Below are 12,741 nucleotides of genomic sequence, written 5' to 3' on the forward strand. Positions count from 1 at the left end.
ACATCTTATATCTCTACCTCACTGTCTTCCTCTCACATATTATTTCAGGAATTTTTGTGTACTTGAATGAGCTTATTTGATTACCACATCTCTATTATGATATGGGCAGGATAGCTATTGTCCTCATTTTACACATACAAATTTCAAGTATAGGGAGTTCAAAGTCATTAAAAATTTTTAAGTACTTACACTGTACCAAGTGCTGGACTCATTTCTTTATGAGGAAATACTTAGAAAGATTAAAGACTCAGCCACGGTCACACAGTTAGTAAGTAGCAGTATAGAACTTGTTTCACCAAATTGTGTGCTCTCTGGCTATTCTACCTTGTAACATAACTAGTAATAAGTAAAACTAGGGTCACAAGCCTAATCTCCTTCCTTTTTTGTTTTTTTGAGACGGAGTCTTGCTCTGTCACCAAGGCTGGAGTGTGGTGGCTCAATCTCGGCTCATGGTAACCTCCACCTCCCAGGTTCAGGCAATTCTCCTGCTTCAGCCTCCCTAGTAGCTGGGATTACAGATGTGTGCCACCATGCCCAGCTAATTTTTGTATTTTTGGTAGACATGGGCTTTCACCATGTTGGCCAGACTGGTCTCGAACTCCTGGCCTCAAGTGATCCTCCTGCCTCGGCCTCCCAAAGTGCTGGGATTACAGACATGAGCCACCGCGCCTGGCTGAATCTCCTATATTTTGGCCCAGAGATTTTTTTTCTCTATACCACGTTGCTGAGGACAGTTCTATTACAGACTAAACTCAAAGATCCTGCTTTTCATAGACATCTCTCAGCTCTGGATAAATAATACAAACAAGATTAAAATCTGAACATTTGGAAGTATGAGAATGTAATTTGTACTTTGCAGATTGTGAATGCCTTCTGCCGGGAAACATCACCTGAGATGAAGGGGAAGGTGCTCACCCGGTTAAAGCACATTGTAGAATTGCAAATAATCCTGGAAAAGTACTTGGCAGGTAAGGGAAGTGTCCTATACTGGTAGTACTACTAGGCCAGTAGTGAGGCAATAAAGCACTTAGCTTTCCCTGATACCAAAACCAGACAAAGACACATCAAAAAAAGAAACCTCAGGCCAATATCCCTGATGAACGTTGATACAAAAATCCTAACAAAATACTAGCAAACCTAATTCAGCAACACATTAAAAATATCGGCCAGGCGCGAGGTGGCTCACGCCTGTAATCCCAGCACTTTGGGAAGCCAAGGCGGGTGGATCACTTGAGGTCAGGAATTCGAGACCAGCCTGGCCAACATGGTGAAACCGTGTCTGTACTAAACATACAAAAATTAGCCAGGCATGGTTGTGGGTACCTGTAATCCCAGCTACTTTGGAGGCTGAGACAGGAGAATCGCTTGAACCTGGGAAGCAGAGGTTGCAGTAAGCCAAGATCGTGCCGCTGCACTCCAACCTGAGTGACAGAGCGAGACTCCCGTCTCAAAAACAAACGAAAAAAAGATCATTCATCATGGCCAAATGGGATTATTTATCCCAGGGATGCAAGGATTGTTCAACATATGTAAATCAATGTGATACATCCTATCAACAGAATGAAGGACAAAAACCACATGATATTTAAATTGATGCTTAAAAAAATTTTATAAAATTCATCCTTTCATCATAAAAAACCCTCAGAAAACTGGGTATAGACCCATAGCTACTATTAAACTGAACAGGGAAAAACTGAAAGCCTTTCCTCTAAGATCTGGAACAAGACAAGGATACCCACTTATATAATACCACTGTTATACAGTACAGTATTGGAAGTCCTAGCTAGAACAATTAGACAAGAGAAAGAAAGAAAGGGCATCCAAATTGGAGAGGAAGATGTTAAATTATCCTTGTTTGCAGATGATATGATCTTATATTTGGAAAAGCCTAAAGACTCTACCAAAAAACTATTAGATAAATTCAGTAAAGTTGCAAGATACAAAATCATCATATAAAAATGAGTAGCATTTCTGTATGCCAACAACTAAGAATCTGAAAAAAATCAAGAAAGTAATCCATTTACAATAGTTACAAATAAAATAAACAAAAGTTACAGATAAAATAGGAGTAAGCTTAACCAAAGAAGTGAAAGAGCACTATAATGAGAACTATGAAACATTGATGCAAGAAATTGAAGAGCAAATAAAAAAAGGAAAGATACTTCATGTTCATGGATCGGAAGAATTAATATTGTTAAAATTTCCATGCTACCCAACACAATCTACAGATTCAAGGCAATCCCTATCAAAATACCAATGACATTCTTCACAGAAATAGAAAAAAAAACCTAAAATTTATATGGAACCACTGAAGACCCAGAATAGCCAAAGCTGTCCTAAGTAAAATGAATGAAACTGGAGGAATCGCATTACCTGACTTCAAATTATACTACAGAGCTATAGTAACCAAAACAGCATGGTGCTGGCATAAAAACAGATGCATAGACCAATGGAACAGAAGAGAGCCCAGAAATAAATCCATATACCTACAATGAACTCATTCTCAGCAAATGTGCCAAGAATATACATTGGGGAAAGACACTCTCTTCAATAAATGGTGTTGGGAAAACTGGATATCCATATGCAGGAGAATGAAACTAGACCCCTATCTCTTGCCATATACAAAAATCAAAATGGATTATAGACTTAAATCTAAGACTTCAAATTATGAAACTATTAACAACAACAACAAAAAACATTCAGAAAACTCTTCAGGACATTAGAGTGGGCAAAGATTTCTTGAGGAATACCCTACAAGCACAGGCAACCAAAGCAAAAATGGACAAATGGGATCCCATTAAGTTAAAAAGTTAAGTTCCTTTCCTCTGCATAGCAAAGGAAACACCAAAGTGAAGAGACAACCCACAGAATGGGAGAAAATATTTGCAAACTATGTATCTGACAAGGGACTGATAACTGGAATATATAAAGATAGGAAAAAAAATTTATTCGGACTGAAAAATGGGTAAAAGGTCTGAATAGACATTTCTCAAAAGAAGACATACAAATGGTGGATATGTGAAAAGGTGCTCAACATCACTGAGCATCAGAGAAATGCAAATCAAAACTGCCATGAGATATCATCTCACCCTAATTAAGATGGCTTTTATGCAAAAGACAGGCAGTAACAGATGCTGGTGAGAATATGGAGAAAAGAGAACCTTTGTACATGGTGGGAATGTAAATTAGTACAAGCACTATGGAGAACAGTTTGGAGTTTCCTCAAAAAACTAAAAATAGAATCACCATATATGATCCAGGAATGCCACTGGTAGGTATATACCCAAAAGAAAGGAAATCCGTATACCACGGAGATATCTGCACTCCCATGTTTATTGCAGCACTATTCACAATAGTCAAGATTTGGAAGCAACCTAAGTGTCTATCAGTGGGTGAATGGATAAAGTGTACATATACACAATGGAGTACTATTCAGCCATAAAAAAAATGAGATCCTGTTGTTTGCAACAATACAGATGGAACTGGAGGACATTATGTTAAGTGAAATAGGCCAGGCACAACATATTTTCACATATTTGTGGGAGCTGAAAATTAAAATAATTTAACTCATGGAGATAGAGTAGAAGTATGGTTACCAGAGGCTGGGGAGGGTAATTGTGGTTGGGGGACTGGGAAAAATGAGGGTGGTTAATAGGTTCAAAAATATAATTAGATAGAATGAATAAGATCTAGTTGTTTTTCTGTTTTTGAGATGGAGTCTCGCTCTGTCACCCAGGCTGTAGTGCAGTGGCACGGTCTTGGCTTACTGCGACCTCTGCCTCCTGGGTTCAAGCAATTCTCTTGCCTCAGCCTCCTGAGTAGCTGGGACTAGAAGTGTGCACCACCACACCCAGCTAATTTTTGTACTTTTAGTAGAGATGGGGTTTCACCATGTTGGCCAGGCTGGTCTCGAACTCCTGACCTCAAGTGATCCACCTGCCTCGGCCTCCCAAAGTGCTGGGATTACAGATATGAGCCAGAGAGCCCAGCCAAGATCTAGTTTTTGATAGCACAACAGGGTGACTACAGTCAACAATAACTTACTGTACATTTAAAAATAACTAAAATAGTATAATTGGATTGTTTGTAACACAAAGAAATGATAAATGCTTGAGATGATGGATACCCCATTTACCCTGATGTGATTATTATACACTGTGTACCTGTATCAAAATATCTCATGTACGCCATAAATACATATACCTTCCCCGTTCTTTTTTTTTTTTTTTTTTTTGAGACAGGCTTGCTTTGTTGCCCAGGCTGGAGTGTGGTGGTGCGATCTCTGCTTGCTACAACCTCTGCCTCCTGGGTTCAAGTAATTCTCCTGCCGCAGCCTCCCAAGTAGCTGGGATTACACGCATCTGCCAGCACACCTGGCTCATTTTTGTATTTTTGGTAGAGACAGGGTTTCACCATGTTGGCCAGGCTGGTCTCGAACTCCTGACCTCAGGTGATCCACGCACCTTGACCTCCCAAAGTGCTTGGTGTTACAGGCACAAGCCACCCTGCCTGGCCACCATTTAGATTTTAAATGTTTGTTTTAGTTTTTTTCTGTTTGTTATATCATTATTTAAAGTGGTTTTATGATAATTGATCATACTTAATATGACATTTCTGTGTTATCTCTGGCCATTTTGCTATACCAAAACAATGTCAGATGACTTGAATATGTCTTATAAGCATTCAGCCATGCTTGGTAATTTTGGAAACTAGTTTTTAGCCAATGGAGTGACTGAATTTCAAGTCTAATGGTGGTGTGTAATTGGTACACATTGAGCTTCAGCCTGCTGTTTGTTTCAGTCACCCCAGACTATGTCCCTCCTCTTGGAAACTTTGACGTGGAAACTTTAGATATAACACCTCATACTGTTACTGCTATTTCAGCAAAAATCAGAAAGAAAGGAAAAATAGGTAAGTATGTTCTTTTCCTCTTGTCTTGTGTCTCCAAATAAGCTTCATTGAATTAACCTAAAAGTTATGTGTATCATGGCATCAGTAATTGGAACAATTGTAAAACTGAACTCTTTCTTTATTAGATTTATAAATACACTGTAATTTAGGGTTATAAAATTACCTCTTCTACCTCTAGGCAGTTTCCAACAGGTTGTTTTCTGAGGGCAATGATATTTGGCAAACATGATTATTAATTACTTGAGTCACTTTTCTCTTTTTAATATAAAAGAAAGGAAACAAAAAACAGATGGCAGCAAGACATCCTCCTCTGACACACTTTCAGAAGAGAAAAATTCAGAATGTGACCCTACTCCATCTCATAAAGGCCCGCTGAACAAGGTATTGGAATGATGGGTATCCGTGAAGGTTTGTGACATCCCAGTGAGATTAACAGAAACCAAGCTTTATTCTCTGCATTTTACAAAGAAAAAAAAATTAGGAAACAGCGAGCCAAAACTCTCTTAGGCCTTGGAGTAATCTCCTTAGTAGCAAAGTTCAGATTAGACTTTAGGTCCTTATTCCTGCCACACATTGTTGACTGTTTTTTCTAATTATTTTCTTGACTGTTTTACTCCCTTTTTTGTACCCCAGCAGTATATTGAATTCTCTCTTGAGGTACTTGATTATCAGTAGTTCCCTTTTACTTTACATTTGTACTGTTTGCAGAATGAGTTTCATGTGTTTGAAATTGCCTGGACCACATAGATCCCAATTATTTCTGTTGATCAGCCACCATTTATTGTATATTTATTAGATATAGTTTCTGTAAGAGCCCAAGTTTCATATTAATACCACATTTAATAAAGGAGGAAACTAAGACCCAGGGAGGGCAAGTGACTTGCGCAAAGTCACACAGTTAATAAATGCTGGAGCTAGCGTTTGAAGCCAGATCATTCTGGCCCCTAAGCTCACAGTTTTTTGTTTTGTTTTGTTTTGTTTTGTTTTGTTTTGTTTTGTTTTGTTTTTTGTTTTGTTTTGTTTTGTTTTGTTTTGTTTTGTTTTGTTTTGTTTTTTTGAGATGGAATCTCGCTCTGTCACCCAGGCTGGAGTGCAGTGGTGCGATCTTGGCTCACTGCAACCTCCACCTCCCGAGTTCAAGCGATTCTCCTGCCTCAGCCTCCCAAGTAGCTGGGATTATAGGCATGCACCACCATACCCAACTAGTTTTTGTATTTTTATTAGAGACGGGGTTTCACCATCTTGGCTAGGCAGGTCTCAAACTCCTGACCTCGTGATCCACCCACGTCAGCCTCCCAAAGTGCTGGGATTACAGGCATGAACCACCACGCCTGGCCAGCTCACAGTTTTCTGTACTAGACCTAAATGCCTTGATTTGCCTAATAGATCATCCCTAAATAGAAACCAGCTAAGGGTCTTGATGTGTGACTTGTATCCCCATCTTAAATTAGGTGCTCTGTCTTGGGAATATTTAGGGACTTTGGCTAGAGGAAGTTGTTATTATAATGAAAATGTAATTTTTTGCATTAAATAAATGCATATTTGCACTTTGAAGTTTTTATTAAAATTTGATTAATATAGAAGATTTATTTATTCTCTTTGTTGCTGTGACTTCCCCATAGGAGTTCACAGGGAGGGAAGAAAAGACATCATTGTTACTACATAATGCCCATGCTTTTTTCCGAGAGCTGGACATTGAGGTCTTCTCTATTCTACATTGTGGACTTGTGACGAAGTTCATCTTAGATACTGAAATGCACACTGAAGTAAGTGACAGGCTAAGATCTCAGAATTTAATCTTCTTTCAGAAAGTTCCTCAGGTCTATTCTTATTTCACAAAGAACACTGTGACACTGAGGAGAGAAGTTAGACTGACTTTAAAAGCCTTTATATGTGAAAGTAATGACGAATAATCATCCTCATACTGGTGTTTGTAAGTCATAAGGTTTTTAATAATGTGTCAGACATTATAAAATATCATGCCAATGATGTGATCCTTACATTTAGGTTACTACTACTGCTACTAATAATAATAAGCTACCTAGATTATTTTTGTAGAGGAGCACTCTTCTGGTTCTTAGAAGTCATTGCCCTTTTCACTTTTTCACAACATTTGTTCAGCATCCGACAGTTGCTTACTGAGTCCTATTTTGTGTTTGCCACTAATCAAGGCACTTGTATTTCAGTAGTACATAGAGTATCATGCTTGCCTTCGAATAGCTTCTAATCTAATCAAAGAAGTGGAAATAGCTAGCAGTACCATAGCTTTATTATTATTATTAATTTTTTTTTTTTTTTTTTTTTGAGACACAGTCTCACTCTGTCGCCCAGGCTGGAGTGCAGTGGCGCAATCTCTGCTCACTGCAAGCTCTGCCTCCCGGGTTCACGCCATTCTGCTGCCTCAGCCTCCTGAGTAGCTGGGGCTACAGGCGCCCGCCATCACGCCCAGCTAATTTTTTGTACATTTTTTATAGAGACAGGGTTTCACCATGTTAGCCAGGATGGTCTCGATCTCCTGACCTCGTGATCACCCGCCTTGGCCTCCCAAAGTGCTGGGATTACAGGCGCAAGCCCCCGTGCCTGGCCCCATAGCTTTATTGATGCCAAATACGGTATTAATGGTCCGAACCAAGGACTAGTGAAACTCTAGTGAGAGAATGATGTTTATATTGAAGTTGGGAGTAGAGAACATTTTCACAGATAAAGTAACTTTTGAGATGGGATTTCATCAGAGACAGAGAGTAGAATTTCTCCAGGTTAAGAGAAATTGAAATAGCATTAATTTTCACCTGAAATTTACACGAATGTGGGTACCTTCAGAACAGAAATAGTATCTTTTTTTTTTTTTTTTTTTTTAGAGATGGAGTCTCGCCCTGTCGCACAGGCTGGAGTGCAGTGGCGGGATCTTGGCTCACTGCAAGCTCCGCCTCTCGGGTTCACACCATTCTCCTGCCTCAGCCTCCCGAGTAGCTGGGACTACAGGCGCCTGCCACCATGCCTGGCTAATTTTTTATATTTTTAGTAGAGACAGGGTTTCACTGTTGTTAACCAGGATGGTCTTGATCTCCTGACCTCGTGATCCGCCCACCTTGGCCTCCCAAAGTGTTGGGATTACAGGTGTGAGCCACCACACCCAGCCATATCTTTTTTTTTTTTTTAATCTTTCTACATCATCTTGCCCTTAGGAGAGTCCACATAAATGTGTATTGAGTGAGCAGTTTGCAGTGAGACTGTATTTCACCCATTCTGCTTCTGGCAGTGTAATATAGTTATTCCATTGGGATCACTCTGGGATCCCGCCCAGGGTTAATAGTAGCAAAACATTAGATGAAAAGAAGTATGAAAGGATTATTTAATGAACAGACAAGTGAAATTCCCTTGAATTAGTCTTTTTTTTTTTTTTTTTCCAAACCCTGCTTGTGGCATTCAAGGTCATTTTTTAAATCACAGGATATTTAGGAAATGCATCTTGGATCCGCAACTGGAAAGGTATACAGAGGAATTTATAGAGAAAAAGTATGTCTTCTAAACTATCCTGTCTTGAATTATTATTTTACTCTTCCGAATATTTATTTTGGACATGCTTGACTTTATTATATGACAGAGCATAATAGCTATCTTTTATATGAGATAGGTGCAATTTCCTCCCTTGCCTCTTTTTTCTTTTTAGAGACAGAGTCTTGCTCTGTCACCCAGGCTGAAGTGCAGTGGCAAGATCATAGCTCACTGCAGCCTTGAACTCCTGGGTTCAAGGATCAAGTGATCCTCCCAACTCAACCTTCCAAGTATCTAGGGCCACTGGCATGCCCCACTACACCCGGCTAGTTTTTTTGTTTGTTTGTTGGAGACGGAGTCTTCCTCTGTCTGTCAGTCTGGAGTACAGTGGCGCGATCTTGGCTCACTGCAGCCTCTGCCTCCTGAGCTCAAGCGATTCTCCTGCCTCAGCCTCCCAAGCAGCTGGGATTACGGGTGCCCACAACCACATCAGCTAATTTTTGTATTTTTAGTAGAGATGGGATTTCACCACATTGGCCAGGCTGGTCTCAGACTCCTGACCTCAAATGATCTGCCTGCCTTGACCTCCCAAAGTACTGGGAGTTTGAGACCAGCCTAGGTAACACAGTGAGACCTATCTCTACAAAAAATTAAAAAAAAAAAAAAAAAAAAAAAAGTAGCCAGGCATGGTGACGCACACCTGTGATCCCAGCTACCTGGGTGGCTGAGGTGGGACCATCACTTGAGTCCAGGAGGTTGAGGCTGCAGTGAGCTGTGAACACAATATTGCACTCCAGCCTGAGCAACAGAGCGAGACCCTGTCTCAAAAATAAGTAAATAAATAAATAAAAGTCAAATTATTTACCCGGCCGGGCACGGTGGCTCACGCCTCTAATCACAGCACTTTGGGAGGCTGAGACAGGCGTATCACCTGAGGTCAGGAGTTTGAGACTAGCCTGGCCAACGTGATGAAACCCATCTCTACTAAAAATACAAAAATTAGTCAGGCATGGTGGTGGGCACCTGTAATCCCAGCTACTTGGGAGGCTGAGGCAGGAGAATTGCTTGAACCGGGGACGCAGAGGTTGTAGTGAGCCAAGATCGTGCCACTGCCCTCCAGCCTGGGTGACGGAACAAGACTCTGTCTCAAAAAAAAAAAAATTTTTTTTTTCATCCATTGGGAAGTATTAACATGAAATAGCCAGGTGTGGTGGCTCATGCCTGTCCATAATCCCAATACCTTGGGAGGCCAAGGCAGGAGGATTGCTCGAGCCCAGGAGGTTGAAACCAGCCTGGGCAACAAAGTGAGACCCCATCTATATAAAAAAATTTAAAAATTCGCTGGGCCCAGGTGTGGTGGTTCATACCTGTAATCCTGGCACATTGGGAGGCCGAGGCAGAAGGATGATCTGAGCCCAGGAGTTTGAGACCAGCTTGGGCAATATAGTGAGACCTCATTTCTTATTAATTAAAAAAAAAAAAAAATAGCTGGGCATGGTTGCATGTGCCTATAGTCCCAGCTACTCGGGAGGCTGAGATGGGAGGATAACTTGGGCCCAGGAGTTCAAGGCTGGAATAGCTATGATCTTGCCACTGCACATTTACAAAAAAGAAAGAAGAAAATTATCATGAAATGACTAGGACATTCTTGGAACTAATCCTTTCCTCCATGTGACAGGCTACAGAAGTTGTGCAACTTGGGCCCCCTGAGCTGCTTTTCTTGCTGGAAGATCTCTCCCAGAAGCTGGAGAGTATGCTGACACCTCCTATTGCCAGGAGAGTCCCCTTTCTCAAGGTTAGTGTAGGCAGAAGCATAGGACCTGGGCTTAGTGGATTTGGGAACAAAGGAGGTATTATAATGAAAAAGTTGTCACTTTCTTTGGCATTGTGTTTGGGTCACTGGGTAGCATGGGTGCAGCTGTATTGCCAGGCAATTTATTTATTTATTTATTTATTTATTTATTTATTTATTTATTTTTATTTATTTATTTATTTATTTATAGATGGAGTCTCGCTCTGTCGCCCAGGCTGGAGTGCAGTGGTGTGATCTCGGCTCACTACAAGCTCCGCCTCCCGGGTTCATGTCATTCTCCTGCCTCAGCCTCCCGAGTAGCTGGGACTACAGGCGCCCGCCACCACACCTGGCTAATTTTTTGTATTTTTTGTAGAGATGGGGTTTCACTGTGTTAGCCAGGATGGTCTCAATCTCCTGACCTTGTGATCCACCCACCTTGGCCTCTCAAAGTGCTGGGATTACAGGCTTGAGCCACCGCGCCCGGCCTCATCTTGCTTTAAATAGGAAGTCTGAAGGCTGGGCGTGGTGGCTCACGCCTGTAATCCCAGCACTTTGGGAGGCCGAGGAGGGCAGATCACTTGAGTTCAGGAGTTCGAGACCAGCTGGCCAACATGGTGAAACCCCATCTCTACTAAAAATACAAAAAGAACTAGCCAGGCATGGTGGCGCAGCTATAGTCCCAGCTACTTGGGAGGCTGAGGCATGGGGAGGCAGAGGTTGCAGTGAGCCGAGATCGCACCACCACACTCCAGTCTGGGTGACAGATTTCGTCTCAAACAAACAAAAAAAAAGGAAGTCTACCTGTGCAGTGGCTCACACCTGTAATTCCAGCACATTGGAAGGCCGAGGCAGGTGGATCACCTGAGGTCAGGAGTTTGAGACCAGCCTGGCCAACGTGGCAAGAGGCTGTCTCTACTAAAAATACAAAAAAAATTAGCCGGGTATGGTGGCGCATGCTTGTAGTCCCAGGTACTTGGGAGGCTGAGGAAGAAGACTTGATTGAACCCAGGAGGCAGACACTGCAGTGAGCCAAGATCATGCCACTGCACTCCAGCTGGGGCATTAGAACGAGACTCTGTCTCAGAAATTTTAAAAAAAAAAAGGAAGTCTGAAACAGAAAATAGAAAGGCACTTGGAATAAGAAATGTGTTTTTATTTTTTTGAGACGGAGTCTTGCTCTGTCGCCCAGGCTGGAGTGCAGTGGTGCAATCTCGGCTCACTGTAGTCTCTGCCTCCTGGGTTCAAGTGATTCTCCTGCTTCAGCCTCCTGAGTAGCTGGGGACTACAGGTGCGCACCACCACACCCAGCTAATTTTTGTATTTTTAGTAGAGACAGGGTTTTAACATGTTCATCAGGTTGATCTCGAACTCCTGACCTAATGATCCACCCGCCTTGGCCTCCTGAAGTGCTGGGATTACAGGTGAGAGCCACAGTGCCCAGCAATTCATTCTTCTTTGTATTCACTATTGGCTCTACTTTTTGAGACAGGGCTTTGCTCTATTGCCCAGGCTGGAGTGTAGTGGCACAATCTTGGCTCACTGCAACCTCCACCTCCGGGATTCAAGTAATCCTCCTATCTCAGCCTCCTGAGTAGCTAGGACCACAGGCATGTGCCACCACACTCAGCTAATTTTTGTATTTTTTGTAAAGAAGAGTTTCAGCATGTTGCCCAGGCTTCTACATTTTTTTTTTTTTTTTTTCAATTATAAGAGGGAGGCAAGGCACAGTGGCTCATGCCTTTAACCCCAACACTTTGGGAGCCCAATCATGGATTGCTTGAGCTCAGGAGTTTGAGACCAGCCTGGGTAACGTGGTTAAACCCCATCTCTACAAAAAATACAAAAACTAGTCATGTTTGTTGGCATGTGCCTATGGTCTCAGCTACTCAGGAGGCTGAGGTGAGAGGATCACTTGAGCCTAGGAATTCAAGGCTGCAGTGAGCTGTGATCGTCCCACTGCACTCCAGCCTGGGTGACAGAGCAGAACCTTGTCTCAAAAAAAAAAAAAAATTATAAGAAGGAGTCTATTGCTCTACATTTGTCAACCTAAATGATTTCTACTTTTATGTGACCTTTATCTGATTATTTATGATAGGGCTATATGTCTCAATCACTGTTCCTACTCTACAAAAGCCATCTCTCAGTTATTGGAAGATGGAGCAAGATTTTTATCCCTCTGTCAGAATATAGTCTTAGGTGAACAGCTCATTTCTCCCATCCGCTCCTACCTGGTGACACAGGTTTGACTTGACTCCATTGTGAACCCTTAGTTTCTGAGAAGCTATCCAGCAGTTTCTTCACTCATAACTCTGAATTTATTATAGAACAAAGGAAGCCGGAATATTGGATTCTCACATCTCCAACAGAGATCTGCCCAAGAAATTGTTCATTGTGTTTTTCAACTGCTGACCCCAATGTGTAACCACCTGGAGAACATTCACAACTATTTTCAGGTCAGAAGCCTAGACTTAGAAGCTGCTAAGCAAATATGAGGTTTCATTTTTGGCTGAGAAAAAGGAAAATGAGGACAATTACTGAAG

The 12,741-nt window shown here is 41.6% G+C and overlaps 1 protein-coding gene and 1 pseudogene across 1 annotated transcript in view; one reads left to right on the top strand and one right to left on the bottom strand.

Annotated features, from left to right (window-relative positions):
- The window catches only part of LOC116466730 (lipid transferase CIDEC-like), an 87,966-nt pseudogene that overhangs the window by 51,386 nt on the left and 23,839 nt on the right, over positions 1-12,741 (bottom strand).
- Positions 1-12,741, top strand: part of LOC116466728 (Fanconi anemia group D2 protein) — a 73,464-nt gene that overhangs the window by 42,497 nt on the left and 18,226 nt on the right. The window contains exons 26-31 of the mRNA XM_058437253.1: positions 860-968; positions 4,801-4,911; positions 5,183-5,292; positions 6,534-6,677; positions 10,085-10,201; positions 12,526-12,654. Coding sequence (XP_058293236.1) covers positions 860-968; positions 4,801-4,911; positions 5,183-5,292; positions 6,534-6,677; positions 10,085-10,201; positions 12,526-12,654 — 720 coding nt within the window. The remainder of the gene's footprint in view (positions 1-859; positions 969-4,800; positions 4,912-5,182; positions 5,293-6,533; positions 6,678-10,084; positions 10,202-12,525; positions 12,655-12,741) is intronic.

The sequence above is a fragment of the Hylobates moloch genome, unplaced genomic scaffold, assembly GCF_009828535.3.
Source record: "Hylobates moloch isolate HMO894 unplaced genomic scaffold, HMol_V3 SCAFFOLD_4, whole genome shotgun sequence".
Taxonomy (NCBI): domain Eukaryota; kingdom Metazoa; phylum Chordata; class Mammalia; order Primates; family Hylobatidae; genus Hylobates; species Hylobates moloch.